At 41.7% G+C, this 19,668-nt stretch overlaps 1 protein-coding gene across 1 annotated transcript in view; it reads right to left on the bottom strand.

Annotated features, from left to right (window-relative positions):
• Positions 1–19,668, bottom strand: part of CNTNAP5 (contactin associated protein family member 5) — an 857,380-nt gene that overhangs the window by 265,781 nt on the left and 571,931 nt on the right. The window contains exon 12 of the mRNA XM_059053215.2: positions 9,450–9,569. Within this exon, the coding sequence (XP_058909198.2) occupies positions 9,450–9,569 (120 nt within the window). The remainder of the gene's footprint in view (positions 1–9,449; positions 9,570–19,668) is intronic.

Raw genomic sequence — 19,668 nt, forward strand, 5'->3', positions numbered from 1 at the left:
GTACAGAGGGACAGACTGAAATACAAAGACCAGGGGCCTTGTTTGTGGCCCTTAAATAATTATAATAAATAATAACGATCATAATTTGGAGGATGTCATAAGTACCAGACATTGTACTAAGACTTTTAATTAATGCATATGAACACATTATACAACAATGTCCTTCAAAAATTGTAAGCCATAAGTAAGGAGCTTGGAGTTTGCACAGGTAGAAGGGGAAGGGGATGCGGAGGCATGGTCAGATCTGTTTTTAAAGCATCACTCTTGCTGTTGTGTGAATCCTGAATCAGAGTGGGAAAGATCTGGGTGTTTTCTTACCACAAGGACATGAGACGATAAATTCTGTGGACTTGGGGGACCATATCTTAATCATTCCTATATCCTCAGTGCCTTGTCGGTGCCTGGCCAGAGCAGACAACCAATGCATAATGATTCAAAGAGAAGAGGGTTGCCTCCCATGCTTTAGACCCCTTTGATAAGAAGTACTGCATACCAGTCAGAGCAAAAAATTTAGATCTGATGGCTCTAATTGGAATCCTCTTCGTATAACTTACGAGCCTCATTAGCACATTTGTAAAAAGAGAATAATATTCCAGCTACTTCACAGTGAAGCATCTTGAACTAGTCCTGTGCCCAGTAGATATGTGGCACAGTTTTTACACAGTCTGTAAATCAAGTCACAATTTTTTGGCAACAGTACTTCTGCAATGATGGCTATCCAAAATATGATTATGAAAACAAACTTGAGAACTTGAGCCCAGCTTGTCCTTGTAGAAGAATTTGGCAGGGCAATGGAAGCTAATACTTCCTTTTTGGTGTGTGTGCGTGTGTGCGTGTGTGTGTGTGTTAGCAGTGGAGTGTTTGGGGGTAGAAATCAGCCAAAAGGAGATACCAAGACAAAACTTGATTACAAATGCACATGGCACCAACAATTGAATTCTACTTCTCTGTGGTGTAAAATAAAGCTGCAGACAATTAACAACGCACTAAGAAGTTCAGGGATAAAAAAATGTGCCATAAGTAAGTGGTCCCGTCCTATGTCATGGGTAACTCTTGTTTCCTGTACACTCACATACGCTTGTGCAGGCCATACATAAAGCTGTAAACTCAGTGATGTTGCTCTAACTTTGGGAAGCGAGGCCAACAACTGTTAAACCGAACTGAATGGACACATTCCTTTCTTTCTGTCAGTGACCTGGATGATAATCTACTACCTGCAATCCCACTGCACACTTACGTACAGGAATATTGGAGAGACTTTACTTGCAGCTTCTCTGCCTACTCCATTATGCATGCTTTGATGAGTTTTAATGAAACCAGAGCCTGCTGCCAAAGGAGTGAGAAACAGAGCATCCTAATAGCAAGAGTGTTAAGACATGGAAACTTGCAGGGTTGTTTGCAAATGGATTAGGAGCTCTTTGAGAAGGAAAACAAGTTTTGCTTTCAAGATTTGACTAAACCTTCCTTGCAAACTTCTTGCAATGCCTGATGATCGCTGTACAGGTCTAGATACACGAAACCAGCATTGTATCCATCAAGATGGGAAATAAATGGGTTTTTGTTAGCGGTTCTAGACAATTTTGCATCTCAATATGCAATTATACTGCACAGAGGAAGAACAGTGCGTGGCTGGGAAACATCTTTTAACATGTTGACAAGGTGTCCTGTTAACATTCAAAATGGCAAAATGTAAACAGCTGAATGAGTTGAAACGTCAAGCTCTAGGGAAAATCTTGTCAGAGTGCCCCACCCTTCTAACTCTGCTTTATTGATACGGGAAGCTTTCCCTCAGAAATGCTCACTCCGGGCTCCTAGAAATCCCTTCAGTCTCTGAAATCTCATGGCAATGCAGAAGGAATAAAGACATTATTTCTGGCAAGAGGAAATAGCTATCTTTTGCAACTCGGATGGCCTTATAGATGTTATCTATACCACTAGAAACAGCAGTGAGAGTAAAAGAGGTCATGGTTAATATTACATCAGGATATTTGGCTACTGTGTTTCCTGATCATCTATCTACATTTGGGGGCTAGGAACTTTGCAGGTATATTCTATTCCTCAGGTTAATCTCGAAAGGAAGACATTTTTATTCTCCATCTTCCTGAGAAGGAAACCAAGATCCAGAAATGTTAAATGACTTGTCCAAGGTCATATGACTAGAACGTGCCAGCACTAAACTAGGAACTCCAGTGTGACCCCAAAACATGTGTTCCTCCCACTAGTCAGTCTTACGTTTGGAGAAAAGAAAGGGTTTGTGGAGGCTGGATAGCAGTGAAAGGTCTTGGGGGCAATTAGGGGCAGCAGGACACTTTTCACTCTCGGCCTTGCAGAAGAGGTTGCAAATAGTAGGAATGACTCAAGCCCAGTTAAGAATAGACATTAAGGCAATATCCATGGTTCCAAACTGTCATTGATGTAGTGGGTCAGGGCCTTAGTCTAAGATAAATTATGGGAAGTGGAAAGAAAAGACAGAGAAAGGCAGAAATTAATCTTCAGTTTGGCTGTGATTTCTCAGCAGTCCATTTACACTGGACTCATTAGAGTGTGTGTAAAAGTAGATCCAGGAACTCCTGACACTCTGTCTCTCATTCTCCATCCAGGACCTCACAGTCCCATGGAACACAGAAGTAAACATCAGTGGTTATAATGCAGTGTGATCAGTGTCATGGTAGAAATATTCAGAAAATGAGAGGAGAGCACACCCAACCTGTAGGTACCAAGTGCATGAGTCAAGGTTCTCCAGAGAAACAGAACCAACAGGATATAAAAACCATATATATATATTTTTCCAGTGCATAACTGGCTCACAAGACTGTAGAGGCTTGCTGAGTCCAAAATCTGCAGGGTAGACCAGGAGGCTGGACACCTAGCAAACAGCTGCAGTTCAATCCCAAAGACAGAAGACAGTCTGCTGGCTGACTTTCTTCTTGCTCGGGGGAGGTCAGTTTTTGTTCTGTTAAGACCTTCAACTGATTGGATGAGGCCCGCCTACATGTTGGAGGGTATTCTTCTGCTTTATTCAAGGTCCACTGATTTAAGTATTCATCTCATCTAAAAGACCCCTCCACAGAAGCATTCATGATAATGTCTGACCAAATATCTGGACATCATGACTCAGCCAAGTTGATGATATACTCGCCACATTCTCGTGTGCCATCAACACACACTTCCTGTACAGGCACCTCAGATGTTCGCTAACTCCAGCTACTTCCTGTGCCCTGCTCTCTCTCCACTTCTGTCTTTCCCTTTGCGTTGATCTCAGTGCCCAGCACTTCCTCCCTTCCAGGTGGCATCTAACCTATCCTGTGAGTCCACCTTACATCCATTTTCATCCAGCAATACAATTCTGAGTCCTACTAGATTCCTTGTTGTCTCAGATGCACCCCTCCCTACTTGCCCAACTAGACCAGCAATAGCCAAGGATGATCACAAACTTTACATCATTGGCTGAAACTGTCCACATTCAGGCTAAGGGGACTTCTACCACCAGGTAGTGGCATGGGCCCCAGATGTCCCTTTGAACAAAACATTACATTCTGTATATGTCACAGTTTCCCTTAGTTGTCCACTTGCCCCTTAATTATTCCTCACTTGACTGGCTTATCAACTCTTAGAGTAAGCTAGCTGCCGAAGTCTCTCCTTCATGTATGCTTTTTGCACCCATCTTAACCTTGCTTTGACTGAACCTGCAAAGGGAGGTCCTTTCTGCTTCAGGTGGGAATCTAATGGACAAATCCATGCTTCATATATTTGCATGGTTTGTGGATTTCACTCACCACGCCCACCTCACCACCATCCTTGATCCTTGATGAATTCAAATCATTTTTCCCCCCAGGCTTCTTTGGATGGTTCTTTATAAACAATATAGTTTCCATTTGCCCCACTAGATGTACTTTCCATCCTTCTGCAGCCTTCTCTGTGCCCAGGAAGGCTGGCTAAAGGCATTTCACCAATGAGTGCTCTTGCCTTCTGAATTCTCGCGGAATTTGCTCGACGGAAACCTAGGAAGGAGACTGGAAGGGGTGAGGAGAGACTGAGGTTACTCCCCAAGCTCCTTGATGGCTGTTCCCAAACACGTCACAGCTGTCTCAAGGCACAGATTCTTCACATCCTGCCCTCCTTCTTGCTCTGGTGAAATATCCTCCCCTCCCTTCCATGGGCCTGATGGTGGGAACATCTCCTTTGTTACTAGCTCCATAGTACAGTATATTCCCATAATTTCTTCTTGTACCTTCATCCCTTTGTAAACAGTCCCTAATGTAAGCCAGATCCAGTCCTCCAGAGAGGGGAACAGTGTTAAAGACCGTGTATAACCTGAGGATGGTGGCTTGTTGTTGGTACTCAGAAAGTTGCTCATCTTTCCTTCAGGGTCAGCTAAATAGTCTGGCATGCTCGAGAATGATCTGATAAAAACTCGAGTTTGGGATTAACGTATACACACTACTATATACAAAATAGATAACCCACGAGGTCCTACTGTATAGCACAGGGAACTCTACTCATTGTGTAATAACGTGTATGGGAAAAGAATCTGAAAAAGAATGGATATATGTATATTTATCACTTTGTTGTACACCTGAAATTAACACAACATTGTAAATCAATTGCACTCCAATATAAAGTAAAAATTAAATTAAATTGAAAAAAAAATTCTTCCTTTCCCTGGAATTAAGATAGCCGATTTCCTTGCTGGGAAACTATAGTTCAGATTATGGATCGTCAGAAACTTCTGCTTGTCCCTAATCAAGTCACTGTGATCTTTTTATTTTCTAGTCATTCAGGTGCATGCATTTTTCAGTGTTCTAAACTAGCAACTCATCCTGGTGAGTTGGGTGGTCCCCACAAACGTGCAGGATCAAGGGACCCCCGAACCTTGTTCCTGACATTCATTTGCTCTTCCTGGAAATGCCTTCCTTTGCGTCTTCTTCTGGCCAGTTCCTACCCTCCATCCAGCTCTTAGAGACGTTTCCTGGCTGCCTGACAGCTCTTCCACGAGTGGCTGGGTTAGGTGTCCCTCTTGCGGGCTCTCAACACACACTACTCATGTGCTATCCTTGTCAAGACATTTTAATTGTTGCTGTGTCTTTTCCATGATTAGCCTGTGGAGGAGACTGAAATAATACTCTTATGTGTTGAATCGTGTCCCCCAAAATGATCGCTTAAAGACCTAACACTCTGTACCTGTGAATGTGCAAGGCCTTAATGGGAAATAGATTCTTCACACATGTAATCAAATTAAGATAATGTCATACTCCATTAGGTTGGACCCTAAGCCGACATGACTGGTGTCCTTATAAGCAGAGAGGAAACAGACACACAGAAAAGTGAGGGGAAAATGTCACTATGATGTAATCACACAGAAGCAGGGAGACAGTCCCAGGGATGCAGAGATTGAGGGGCTGCTTCTACGAGCCCAGGAGCACCCACGGGTCAAGCAAACTGCCAGATGCTGGGGAGAGGCCAGGAAGGAGACTCCCCTACAGGTGTCAGAGGGGTTGTGGCCCTGCTGGCACCTTGATTTTGGTCTTCTACCCTCGAGAACTGTAAGACAATATACTCCTGGGGTTTTGGAAGCCACTCAATTTGTGGAATGTTGCTAGACCAGCCCAAAGAGACTAAGACAGACACGATTGTGTATCCTTTGCAGTTTGTGCAGTGCCTGAAATGTGCAAATTTACACTGAGCCGAAATGAACTGTACATCATTTAGAGATATGTTAAAAGTAGGCCAAGTGTGTATTCCTTTCTTATCCTTCTCTCCTACCCCCTAGTGTCAGAATGCAGCCTGGGTTATGGCACCCTGTCGAAATCTGTAGAAGCCTAGATTCAGTCCACTTTACCGATAAGCCTAATCACCCCCTAAGTTACTCCTATAATTTGTCCTACTGTCCCCATGCGGAGATCACACTGCCTTACACCAAAGAGGGCAGTTGCTCCTTGAGCACTCGTGGACCTCATCTCCCCAGGATCACCCCGTGGTAGGTAAGATGCACAGACTTAAATCTCCCGGGAGGGGCAAGGTGCCACCTCACCTATAGAAATGGGGAGCTACCCCCAGGGTACACTGTAAAGAGAGATGCGAGGCAGCTGGGACCCAGAGTTACAGTTTTCCACAACTAAAACCCGCCCTTTACCCTCATGACATCCATTTGCAAGTATCTGCAGACTTAGGGGAAACTTCTCCTTTCCTTTGGAACCTCAAATGATCTCTCAGGTAGTTCTAAATGAGGGATGCCTGAGGGACTACTTAGCTCCGGATCCTTATTTTCGAGATGCACAGCCAGTCTGGGCACACCCAGCCGACAGGCACAAAGAGCAGAAAGAGAGAGAGCCCAGGTTCCCTGTGTCCCAGCTTGGTTCACACTCTCTGTGTTATGCCCCAGGAAGACCTCTGAAAAGTACAGAGACCAGTAGCTTTGTGCTCTTAGAAACTGGAGTTCAACACCCAGCAAGTCTCCTCTGGCCATTTCCTCCCTCCTTCCTCCTCTCCCTCCCCCTTCCTCTGGACCACTTTGTCACACTTTTCCTAGTGTCGTAAGTCACTCACATTTAAGAACAGTTAATATTGACAAATAAAAAGTTACGTATTTCATTATCGTTATACTTAGGCATTAAAAATGTTTGTCAGTTAAATATGGATATAATTCGCTTACACAGACGTTTGCTTTTACTGGTATTTTAGGAAAACAAAAACAAAACCAAACACCTATATATTCTGCAATTGCATGTGACCAGAAAAGCATATTTCAAAGAAATCCCCAATCGTGCACAACACACCCGATCAATTTTGGGACATAACTCAGAGGTCCTGATGCCTTGAGCATCATGTCAGCAAAATGGCAATATGTAAACATTCATCTTTAGCCATTCCTGGACAAAATATCAAACATAAATCCCGAGAGAAGTCAGCAAAATGGCAATATGTAAACATTCATTTTTAGCCATTCCTGGACAAAATATCAAACATAAATCCCGAGAGAAGTCTTTCCAAAGAGAGGCAGAGCATTTCATGTAAATGAGGCCTATGAATCAGTGTCATTGTACTTACATTATTTTGGAGAGTTAAATCTGTCAAGCTATATTTAATGTATGTATTTTAATTTCAAACTATATATTTTAATGAAAATAGGATGTCTATGCTTGTCTCTTAAATGCATGGTGTAAAAATATACATTTAAAAACATATACATTCATAGAAAAACACACATATGCATTCACAGCAAAAAGTCCCAAGGAAATTCTAACAATAAAATATCAATAGCAATCCCTGGATTGCGGTTTGTAGGTGACTTTAACATTTCGTCACACTTTTCTTCTTTTCCTTAAAGTTTCCATAATTAACGAATTTTTTTTTTTTTTTTTTTTTTTTTTTTTTTTTTTTTTTCGGTACGCGGGCCTCTCACTCTCCCGTTGCGGAGCACAGCCTCCGAACGCGCAGGCTCAGCGGCCATGGCTCACGGGCCCAGCCGCTCCGCGGCATGTGGGATCTTCCCGGACCGGGGCACGAACCTGTGTCCCCTGCATCGGCAGGCGGACTCTCAACCACTGCGCCACCAGGGAAGCCCCAACAATGATTATTTTTATAACAAAAATAAAAGCACGGCTTCAAGCAAAACATAAGCAATACAAAGTATCCAATTAATGTTTTAGTGATATAGATTATTGCTGCACCAGAAGGTCTTGTTTGCTTCCTGAGTCTTGACTATTAGTCCCAAGATTTATTATCTCGAGCAAGTCATGAAATTCTCATGTGCTCTTTCCTTCTATGTAAGATAGAGTTAAAAATATCCACCTCATATTTTTGTTGCCAAGAATTAAAAGAGATGATATTTGTAAACTCTCGGTTCAGTTCCCAAAGATGGTAGGAGCTGAGTCATTGATGCCATTACCACAAATCCTATTATTATTTGTCACACCCATCACTCAGCAGGCACTGATCTCCTTGGCCTTCTTCTGCAAGCAAAACACTTCCTCCTTTTTTTTTGTAAATCGTGGACTGGGGACAAATTGCATCAGAATCATCTGGAAAGCTCAACAGAAGTGCATTTACTGAATTTAGAATTTCTGGACCTGCAAAGTCTATTTTTAGCATGATTCCACAGAGATCCGTATGTTAATTAATTTTGAAAATAACCAAGATCCACTGATAAGCCTACTTCTTGACCAGGTCGTTGAACATTATAGGCTGGCACAACCGTGAAAAGAAAACAGTAACGCAATTTCTAATTATGTTATAGGGCTATTGAGAAGCAGTTAGCGTACATTTTGAAGAGATGAAGTATGATAGAAATGAAATGAAATGGCATCCAATTCCATGTAACTAGCATTTTCTGCAGAAAACCTGTGGCCTTTTGTATTCAGATGGGCAAATTACTGCTAAATGTCCTCAATCACCATTTTGGCAATGGCTTGCTTGCATTTCTACCTGTGATACTGCACGCTATTTTCCCTGATTTTACTGCCTCGTGAATGACAATGACTATGCCTTATTTCTCTGCATATCCTGTGTGGCCAGGACAGTGTCCGGCTATAGACAGACCTCCACAGATGTGGTCGCCCTGTTGCAGCGAAGCCTGGGGCCTGAGGACTCAAAGAGCCTTATCAGGTTCCTACTTTTCTTCTTCATTACATGATTCTGCTGATGTCTCCGAAGGCCAGTGCTCAAAACAAACAAACAAACAAAAAATGTGTATGTGCCTAATGACATTCTAAACAGAGGGAGTGCTTGCACTGCTATATTTTAAAATAAATATTACATCAGGCTTGGGGTGTGGAATTATTTTTTTAAGAATAAATTAGTGATCACATGATGCTTCTAAATCCATGTAATAATTGGCTCTTAATACGTCCGTAGGCACTTTAGAAAAAAGTGGCAAGAAATTATGAGATTGCCAAGGAAAACAGAAATAGCTCAGTGTTTTGGTTAGGCATCTGCGGGATAACTATCCTGGCTAGTTACAGCAATACAGATGATTTTGTTTCATCCTCACAACTCTAAGAGGCAGGAACTACCATTTCCATTTCTTTGATGCAGAACTGAAGCTCACAGTGACCCTCGGAGTCACACGGTCCTCAGAGCCACACGTGAATCAAGCTTTCCCACTTCCTCAATCAGGGCTTTCTATTGATTTTGACTTTTGTTTTTTTGTCTGTTGGGTTATTTTCCTTCTCTTTCTGTTTTTGAATTTTAAGAGAGACATGACCTTGTTCAGCTCTGCAGAAAATGCTTGATATTTAATTCTCGGTTCAGTGGAACCTTGTCAAGACCATTAACAGGTTTTCTTCTCTCATGAAAATAACCTAGCTGCTAAATCCTATTATTTACCTAAACACCATTTTCCCCCAAAGCTGGTCCTTTAAATTTTTATTTATACAAGTGTCCCCTTCCAGTGGATTTCCCTTTGCATCACGTAGTGACATGAAGTGTGAGTGGGAATCCTGCACCCTTACCTGTGATGTTGCAGTACACTTGGAAAGGTCCCAGGGTCCCACTGCCATCTGAGTCGATGTAGAAGAAACCAGCTGTGTTGCCTTGGTGCCTGTACACCTCGCAGGATTGCTCGTAGAGGGCTGGAAAGACACAAAGGCAACAGAGAATAAACTTGGCTTGGCTCTCATATCCCTTTGGAGGATCAGTAACTCTTACTTATTATATTTACTTTCAATTGTGATTTCTTTCCTTTCTCCTATAACCTCAACTTTCTCCCCAAGCCTTAACAAACTAGTGCCCCAACGTTTGATGGGCTTGCCTCCTCCATTCATCCTAACGTTCATTCTTCTAAACAATTCTGAGGTTACATCCTCCAAAATGTCTCCCCTTCCCTCTTAAACTGCCCTTCCCTATGCTGATGTGTTTGTCCTTCCCCTACGCTTGCACAGCTGTGAAGCTAGGGCATCATACACTGTTCTGTCTCCTGCAATAGTTACAGAATCTTTAAGAGTGGTGGCAGTGTGTAGTTTGAGGCTGTGTTCCAGAATCTAGCAGAATGCCACACTCACAGTAGGAGATCAAAAGTTAAAAATGTACAAATAATAAATGCTGGAGAGGGAGTGGAGAAAAAGAAACCCTCTTATTAGACTGTTGGTGGGAATGTAAATTGGTGCAGTCACTAAGGTGAAGAGTACGGAGGTGCCTTAAAAAACTAAAAATAGAGCTACCATATGATCCATCAATCCCACTCCTGGGCATATATATGGAGAAAACTCTAATTCAAAAAGATACATGCACCCCAATGTTCATTGCAATGCTGTTCACAATAGCCAGGTCATGGAAGCCACCTAAACGTCCATCAACAGAGGAATGGATAAAGAAGATGTGGTACATATATACAGTGGAATACTACTCAGCCATTAAAAGGAATGAAATAATGCCATTTGCAGCACCATGGATGGACCTAGAGATTATCATATTAGGTGAAGTAAGCCAGATAGAGAAAGACAAATATCATATAATATCACTTATATGTGGAACCGAAAAAAAAATGCACAAATGAACAGACTCACAGACAGAGAAAACAAATTTATGGTTACCAAAGGGGGAGGGGGAGGGATGAATTAGGAGTTTGAGATTAACATGTGCACACTCCTAAATATAAAATAGATAAACAACAAGGACCTACTGTAGAGCACAGGGAACTATTCTCAATATTTTGTAATAATCTATAAGGGAAAAAATCCGAAAAATAATATATACACATATATATGTGTATCTGAATCCCTTTTTGGTACACTTGAAACTAACACAACATTGTACATTACCTATACCTCAATAAGAAAATGTTTGATTAGTGAATGTAAAACTATACAGCCATGACTTTTCATTTAGAAAGTAAAATGACACGGTCTTATTTCTATATACCCAGAGCTCAGCACGATAACTATCATACAGTAGGTGCGCAGTCAGGTTTAGTCCAGTTTGACTTAACAAGCATTTACTGAGTTCCTCATATGTGTCAACAGTGCGGTGGCCACCGAACAACAGACCAAGGATGTGGCAATGAGTCTGTGCCTTAGAAAGCTCACAGCCTGGTTATAGCCACAAAGATCTTTATGTGCTCAGAGAGAGGCACACACAGCTGTCCTGAGATGGGATACTTTGAACAGTCTGAAGGTAAAAGAAATTTATAAATCTCATTACACACGCATGAATGAATTTGGTAGGGTGGAAAGGAGGATCTGCTGCTTCACACATGAGAAAGTAGAATGTAGTCTGATGCTTGAGACAAAATAATGTAGCTCAGAGCAGCAGGTTTGCATCCAATATTATGTCATCCTCCTGTGTTGAAAACACTTCAGTGGCTCCTAACAGTTTTAAAGATAGAGCACTAACTCCTCACCTTAACTACCATGCCCCTGTGACTAATGTCCCAGCCCAGGAATACGAAGCTGTAGTTTGACATGATCAAGTGTGAAGGGTGCTTCAAATAATTCATTACAAATAAAGTTCTAAAGCTGGAGAAGCTTTGACTTTGTATAAATTAGAGTGAATTCAAGGTGGTCCTTGTACTAATGTAATTCTCCCTTGCAGTCACACACCACTTCTGAAGCGGTGGGTCCATGGGAGGGTCAGTTTGCACCCTGCATATTGAGCATAACATATAGCTTATTTGTACTGGCCTAAACCTGGTAACACACCAAGGTGTGTGTCACTCATCTGATAACACAGCTGGCAACCTATAAGATAACTCATCAGCACCTCTTGGAATTCGCGCCCTCCCCTTGAGTGTGGTCTAGACTTACTGACCTGCTTCTGACAGAAGATGATGTCATTGTCAAGACCAGGTTGTAAAAAGACACATGGCTTCCAACTCGGGTTCTTCTGGAGCACCTGCTTTCAGAGAAGCTGACTGCTAGGTCCTGAGGTAACCCTTTGAAGAGGTCCACAGCATGAGCCTGGAAGCTTCTCTCCAGAGTTTTAACTGAAGTGACAGTGGCCCTAGCTGACCCCTTGAAGGCAGCCCCATAAGACTGGGCCAGAACTATCCAGCCAAGTTGCTCAAGGACCCACAGAAACTATGAAGTAATAACGTCTGTTGTTTCCAGAGGATAACTTTTGCTGTAATTCATCATGCAGCAGTAAATAGCTAATATACTCTCAAAGCATTAATTCTCTCATGTGGTTATAGGCATAAAAAAAGAGTCTATCTCATACAACTGAAGTAAGGATTCAGAGATAATCCACGTTCAGCACTTAGCATAGTAGTTGGCATGTAGGAAGTGCTTGATAAATATAAACTATTATTATTATTAATGTTAAATTGTTTCATGCTATGTTGCCTTTTATTTTTTGTCAATTTTTTGCTTACTTAATTTTTTTTCATGAATCACAAGATTTGTTAAGAAAAACCAATAGGCCTTACCTCCCTTCTGTGCAGAGATGATGACATTTACTTCTTAGCTTATTCTTTTGGTATGACTATTCTATCTCTAAATTGTATGTCTATACTGCTACTTCTTGATTTTCCATATTTATAGGTCTATTCACTTACCAATAGGAAAGATGAGAATTTAGCTTTTTTCATCACCTCTCCCCACATATAAAGAACTTTCGGTTTCCACATACTGCCAATATAGTAGGATTACAATTGTAGTTAGATCAATCATTACTGTTTATGCTAATACAACAGCAAGCACGCTATTCATGAATAGCAAATATGATAATGTGGTTGTTTCCTTTCCTGAACACAATTTCATTTTTCTAGAAATTAATAACTGTCTTATTCTTCTTCTCATTTGCCTTATTTTCTAGGTATATATCACAAATTTAACTACACATTCACTAACACTCTCTAAAATTCCTTCCAAAATATTCAGGTGAAAACTAATTTAAATGGATACCTATGGAGAGAGAAAGATGAGAGAAAGGGGACAGGGACAAAAACTTAGCCTTTCTGAATATGCCAAATTTTTAACTTTGAAGCAATATAAATATTTTTAAAAACCAAAAAAAAAAAAACAAACAAAATTAAATATACTAGAAGAAAAGGTGCAATTCATAAATATGAAAGGAAACTAAAATAAATGAACTTAACTACAAATTATTTCAAGTGATATTTAAATTCAGTATTTTCTTCTTAACTTTTTATCACAAAAAAATCAAATACATGGGCTTCCCTGGTGGCGCAGTGGTTGAGAGTCCGCCTGCCGATGCAGGGGGCACGGTTTGTGCCCTGGTCCGGGAGGATCCCACATGCCGCAGAGAGGCTGGGCCCGTGAGCCATGGCCGCTGAACCTGCGCGTCCGGAGCCTGTGCTCCGCAACGGGAGAGGCCACAACAGTGAGAGGCCCGCGTACCGCAAAAAAAGAAAAAAAAATCAAATACACAAAGAGCACAGAGAGTAATAAAATAAACCTGACATCACAACTAGCTTCAACAATAACCAGTATTTTGGTAATCTTGTTTCATCTCTAGTACCTGCGTTATCAGTTATGCATTGCCAGGTTACAGACCACTCCAGAACTGACTTAAGACAACAATCATTTCATGATTCTGCCCTCAGCAGAATGAAATAAAGACCAATGAAATAAAGAATTAGAAAATGATTATCAAGGATTGCTAAATCATTAGATGAAAAGTTGATGGGGGTCCTTTTTTAGTGGAGGGATTAAATTAACAATAACCAAACTCACCGATCAATCTCAACAACCCCCAAAGTGACTATCAAGATGCCTGCAACGTGAGGTAATAAGAAATACACAGCACCACCTAAGATACAGTCTTGCCCAAAATTTCAAGTTGAATCTAATCAAGCCTTGAGATTTAAACATTAATTCACAGTAAGAGGTAAAGAAACACGCTCAACATTATAGAAAGACAATCAGTTAAATTCAGATTCTGTGAACATCTCACTCAGTTTCTTCAACAAATAAATGGCAAAAGGGGGGACAGAAATGCAGGAAACATATCAATCAAACACTGCGTATGGACCTTGTCAAGATCCTGATTCCAACAAAGCAAAGACAAAATTAAGAGAACCAGAAAAATTAAAATCAGATTTGGTATCTTTAAATATTTTTAATTTTGGTTGGCTATGATAATGGTAGTGTGGTTATGTTCTAAAAGATAAAACGTTCATCTTTGTCAGAGATACATACTTAGGGATTTGTAGTAAAATGATTACGTCCACAATCTGTTTTTTAAAATACTTCATTGAAAACAAAGAGGGGCATAGTGGAAACAATAATGGTAGCCTACTGATAACTACTGAAACAGGGGAGGGTACATTGGGGACAATTATACTATTCTATCTTTTTGTGTATGTTTGAAAATGTCTCTAATAATAATTATGATTTCTTTAATATTTGGACATTTCAGGTATTCTATGGATTTCAACTTATTTGAAAAATTATCTCCTGGATCTTTCTGACCTGTGGCAATCTGGGCTGGTGTGCTTCCAACCTGGCACATAGCTGTCTCCTCTGGCCATCTCCCCACCATCATGCTGGACATTCCCTCTTGAAACTAGCTTCTTCCCACAGCATAGTTCCTTCGAAATCCATTTGAGTTGTTTCATGCACCAATAGTTTATTTCTGTTTAATTGCTGAGTGGCATCCCATGGTATGGATATACCACAGTTTGTTTAGCAGTTAACCCATCGTAGGACATTTGGGTCATTCCCAGGTTTTGGCTGTTTCACTGCCAGCATGTTTAACAGTTAAGCCATTGTAGGATATTTGGGTCATTCCCAGTTTTAAGTCCCCTGGAGGCTTTCCCTCACCCCCCACCACCTCTGAATACTCTTTTTAACAGCATGCAATTCTTGATTCATTGATGAAATATATCTCTAAAATCTCTGAAAATATTCACTGTAATATAGTTTTTTAGAAAACTTTCTTCTTTCTGTGTACATTATTTCCTCCAAGGTAGGGGTGCGTGCGTGTTTATGTGCTCACGTGCTTAACTGGCTTACCTGTTTTGTGTTTTATTTTGGTCTCTGTTTTATCTGGCATGTTAGACTCTTTTCTGGATGTCAGGTAATCTTCTGTGGTCCTCTTGTATTTAACAGTGGTCAGCACTAAGTGTCGGCACTAAGCAAACGTTTGTGGTTCGCCCTCCATGGGCTTTATTGTGGGGTTAAGTGGCTGGACAGCTCTGTGGGAAACCCTCATGCTAATGTCTGTAGGGTTTCTCTCTTGGTCTTGCTAGAGTCTGTGATTTAGAGCGATATGTTACATGAGATTTGGAAGGTGGAAGTGACACCACACACATTCATTTTACGCTTGTGAGGTCGATGCAGGGCGTGAGATGCTGCTGCAGATGACACACATTGCTGCTTATCTTCTGACTTTAGTTGTAAATGCGGGGCAGCCAAGCCAGCTGGTATTGCAGACCGGCTATCTCCTTTAGCTTCCCTAACTCCTGGCCAGGTGCACTTTACATCTCTTATGATCACCTCGTTTTTAAAGTTGAAGGTTGGGAAGTAGTAAGGGGCAAGGTGGATCAGCTGCTGACTGACAGGACCATTAAAAGAAATCAATTACTATTGTTTATGTGAAGTGTTAGGAGGAAGTGAAGTTAAATTCATACGTTCCATTCATCAGCACTTCCAGGAAGTACAAGCATGCGAACAAAAACAAGCATTTTCATGATCTCTACTAATATTTCACATTGTGTTAGAGTTTCAGTCATCAAAATTAGAAGAGAAAGAACAACGTGAGGCATACAAATTAGAAAGGAGGAAGTTATACTCTTCATGGATAATCAGATTACATATCTAAAAATACTAAAATAATCAGTGTAAAATAACTAAAAACAAAAGTTGTAAACTATAAGATTAGCATATGGAAATCAATAGCTTTCCTCTATTACAGGCAAAATTAGTTAGAAAATATTGATAGTGAACCCTCCTTTACAATATCAAAGGGAAAGAAGAAAGAAAGAATGAAGGAAGACAGGAAGAAGAAACCCAAGAAGGGAAAGGAAGAGAAGAAGGAAGGAAGGCAGTCAGGAAGGGAGATCCCCAAGTGTAAACTTTACGTGAAACATTCAACAGCTAAATAAGAAAACTATAATATACGCCTAAACACACAAATAAACTTGAACATCCTCTTAAGATAACATTGCTCCCATAGTTAATGTATATATTTAACACAGTGTTAACCAAGAGACCGTTAGGTGTTTAGTTTGTCTGCTTGTTTTGTTTGTTTGTGCTACACAAATTGATTATAAAACTCATTTGGAAGAATGAACAAGCTAGTCAACTGAGCAAGGAAAACACTGAAAAAGAAGAGCTGGTGAGGCCAGCTTTACTGGATCTATATCTAATGTGGATGGATGGATGGATAAATGGATGCATGGATCAAGAGAACAATGGCCAGAACAGAAAATCCAAGACATCCTTGTGCACAGGGAAATTTAGTATATGATAAAGGAAGCAGCTCAAATAAATAGGGAAAAACGGGACTTTTTAATTGGTGCTGGGAAAACTGGGAAGCCACATAGTAAAAGATAAAATCAGATCCACACCTCATACCGCAGATCAGGATCAAATTCCAAACAAGGGATTTAAATACCAAAAAATCAAATATCTACATATTTGAAATAAGAAAGAATTTCTTTATAACCTGGAAGCGGCAAAAACTTAACAATGATTCAAAATCCAGAAGCAATAAAAGAAAATACAGATGAACTTACTTATACTAAAAAATAAATGAGAGCTTCAAGATGGTGGAAGAGTAAGACGCGGAGATCACCTTCCTCCCCACAAATACATCAGAAATACATCTACACGTGGAACTTCTCCTATAGAACACCCACCGAACGCTGGCAGAAGACCTCAGACCTCCCCAAAGGCAAGAAACTCCCCACGTACCTGGGTAGGGCAAAAGAAAAAAGAATAAACAGAGACAAAGAATAGGGACGGGACCTGCGCCAGTGGGAGGGAGCCGTGAAGGAGGAAGGGTTCCCACACACTAGAAGCCCCTTCGTGGGCGGAGACTGCGGGTGGCGGAGGGGGAAGCTTCAGAGCCGCGGAGGAGAGCAAAGCAACAGGGTGCGGAGGGCAAAGCGGAGAGATTCCCGCAGAGGATCGGTGCCGACCAGCACTCACCAGCCCGAGAGGCTTGTCTGCTCACCGCCGGGGCGGGCGGGGCTGGGAACTGAGGCTCGGGCTTCGGTCGGATCACAGGGAGAGGAGTGGCGGCATGAACATGGCCTGAAGGGGGCTAGTGCGCCACGGCTGGCGGAGAGGGAGTCCAGTTGAAGTCTGGAGCTGCCGAAGAGGTAAGAGACCTTTTCTTCCCTCTTTGTTTCCTGGTGCACGAGGAGAGGGGATTCAGAGCGCCGCTTAAAGGAGCTCCAGAGACGGGTGCGAGCCGCGGCTGTCAGCACGGACCCCAGAGACGGGCATGAGATAATAAGGCCGCCGCTGCAGCCACCAAGAAGCCTGTGTGCGAGCACAGGTCACTCTCCACACCGCCCCTCCCGGGAGCCTGTGCAGCCCGCCACTGCCGGGGTCACGTGATCCAGGACAACTTCCCCAGGAGAAAGCACAGCGCTCCTGGGGCCGGTGCAGCGTCACGTCGGCCTCTGCAGCCGCAGGCTCGCCCCGCATTCGTGCCCCTCCCTCCCCTGGGCCTGAGTGAGCCCCCGAATCAGCTGCTCCTTTAACCCCGTCCTGTCTGAGTGAAGAACAGACGCCCTCAGGCGACCTACACTCAGAGGCGGGGCCAAATCCAAAGCTGAACCCGGGGAGCTGTGCAAACAAAGAAGAGAAAAGGGAAATCTCTCCCAGCAGCCTCAGAAGCGGCAGATTAAATCTCCACAATCAACTTGATGTACCCTGCATCTGTGGAAAACCTGAATAGACAACGAATCATCCCAAATTGAGGAGGTGGACTTTGGGAGCAATGGTATATATATATTTTTTCCCTTTTTCTCTTTTTGTGAGTGTGTATGTGTATGCTTCTGTGCGTGATTTTGTCTGTATAGCTTTGCTTTTACCATTTGTCCTGGAGTTCTGTCTGTCCATTTGTTTTTTTAATCACTTAAAAAAATTATTTTTTTCTTAATAATTATTTTTTATTTTAATTCTTTCTTTCTTTTTTTTCCTCCCTTTTATTCTGAGCCGTGTGGAGGACAGGCTCTTGGTGCTCCTGCCAGGCATCAGGGCTGTGCCACAGAGGTGGGAGAGCCAACTTCAGGACACTGGTCCACAAGAGACCTCCCAGCTCCACATAATATCAAACGGCTAAAATCTCCCAGAGATCTCCATCTTAACACCAAGACCCAGCTCCACTCAACGACCAGCAACCTATACTGCCGGACACCCTATGCCAAACAACTAGCAAGACAGGAACACAACCCCATCCATTAGCTCAGAGTCTGCCTAAAATCATAATAACGCCACAGACACCCCAAAACACACCACCAGGCATGGGCCTGCCCACCAGAAAGACAAGATCCAGCCTCATCCACCACAACACAGGCATCAGTCCCCTCCACCAGGAAGCCTACACAACCCACTGAACCAACCTTAGCCACTGGGGACAGACACCAAAAACAATGGAAACTACGAACTTGCAGCCTGCAAACAGGAGACCCCAAACACAGTAAGTTAAGCAAAATGAGAAGACAGAGAAACACACAGCAGAGGAAGGAGCATGGCAAAATCCCACCAGACCTAACAAATGAAGAGGAAATAGGCAGTCTACCTGAAAAATAATTCAAAATAATGATAGTAAAGGTGATCCAAAATCTTGGAAATAGAATGGATAAAATACAAGAAACGTTTAACAGGACCTAGAAGAAGAATTAAAGAGCAAACAAACAGTGATGAACAACACAATAAATGAAATTAAAAATTCTCTAGAATGGATCAATAGCAGAATAACTGAGGCAGAAGAACGGATAAGTGACCTGGAAGATAAAATAGTGGAAATAACTACTGCAGAGGAGAATAAAGAAAAAAGAATGAAAAGAACTGAGGACAGTCTAAGAGAACTCTGGGACAATATTAAATGCACCAACATACGAATTATAGGGGTCCCAGAAGAAGAAGAGAAAACGAAAGGGACTGAGAAAATATTTGAAGAGATTATAGTTGAAAACCTCCCTAATATGGGAAAGGAAATAGTTAATCAGGTCCAGGAAGCTCAGAGAGTCCCATACAGGATAAATCCAAGGAGAAACACATCAAGACACATATTAATCAAACTATCAAAAATTAAATACAAAGAACAAATATTAAAAGCAGCAAGGGAAAAACAACAAGTAACACATAAGGGAATCCCCATAAGGTTAACAGCTGATCTTTCAGCAGAAACTCTGCAAGCCAGATGGGAGTGGCAGGACATATTTAAAGTGATGAAAGAGAAAAACCTACAACCAACATTACTCTACCCAGTAAGGATCTCATTCAGATTTGACGGAGAAATTAAAAGCTTTACAGACAAGCAAAAGCTAACAGAATTCAGCACCACCAAACCAGCTTTACAACAAATGCTAAAGGAACTTCTCTAGGCAGGAAACACAAAAGAAGGAAAAGACCTACAATAATAAACCCAAAACAATTAAGAAAATGGTAATAGGAACATACATATCGATAATTACCTTAAAGGTAAATGGATTAAATACTCCAACCAAAAGACGTAGACTGGCTGAATGGATACAAAAACAAGACCCGTATATATGCTGTCTACCAGAGACCCACTTCAGACCTAGGGACACAT

The sequence above is a fragment of the Kogia breviceps genome, chromosome 2 (genome assembly GCF_026419965.1).
Source record: "Kogia breviceps isolate mKogBre1 chromosome 2, mKogBre1 haplotype 1, whole genome shotgun sequence".
Lineage (NCBI taxonomy): Eukaryota > Metazoa > Chordata > Mammalia > Artiodactyla > Physeteridae > Kogia > Kogia breviceps.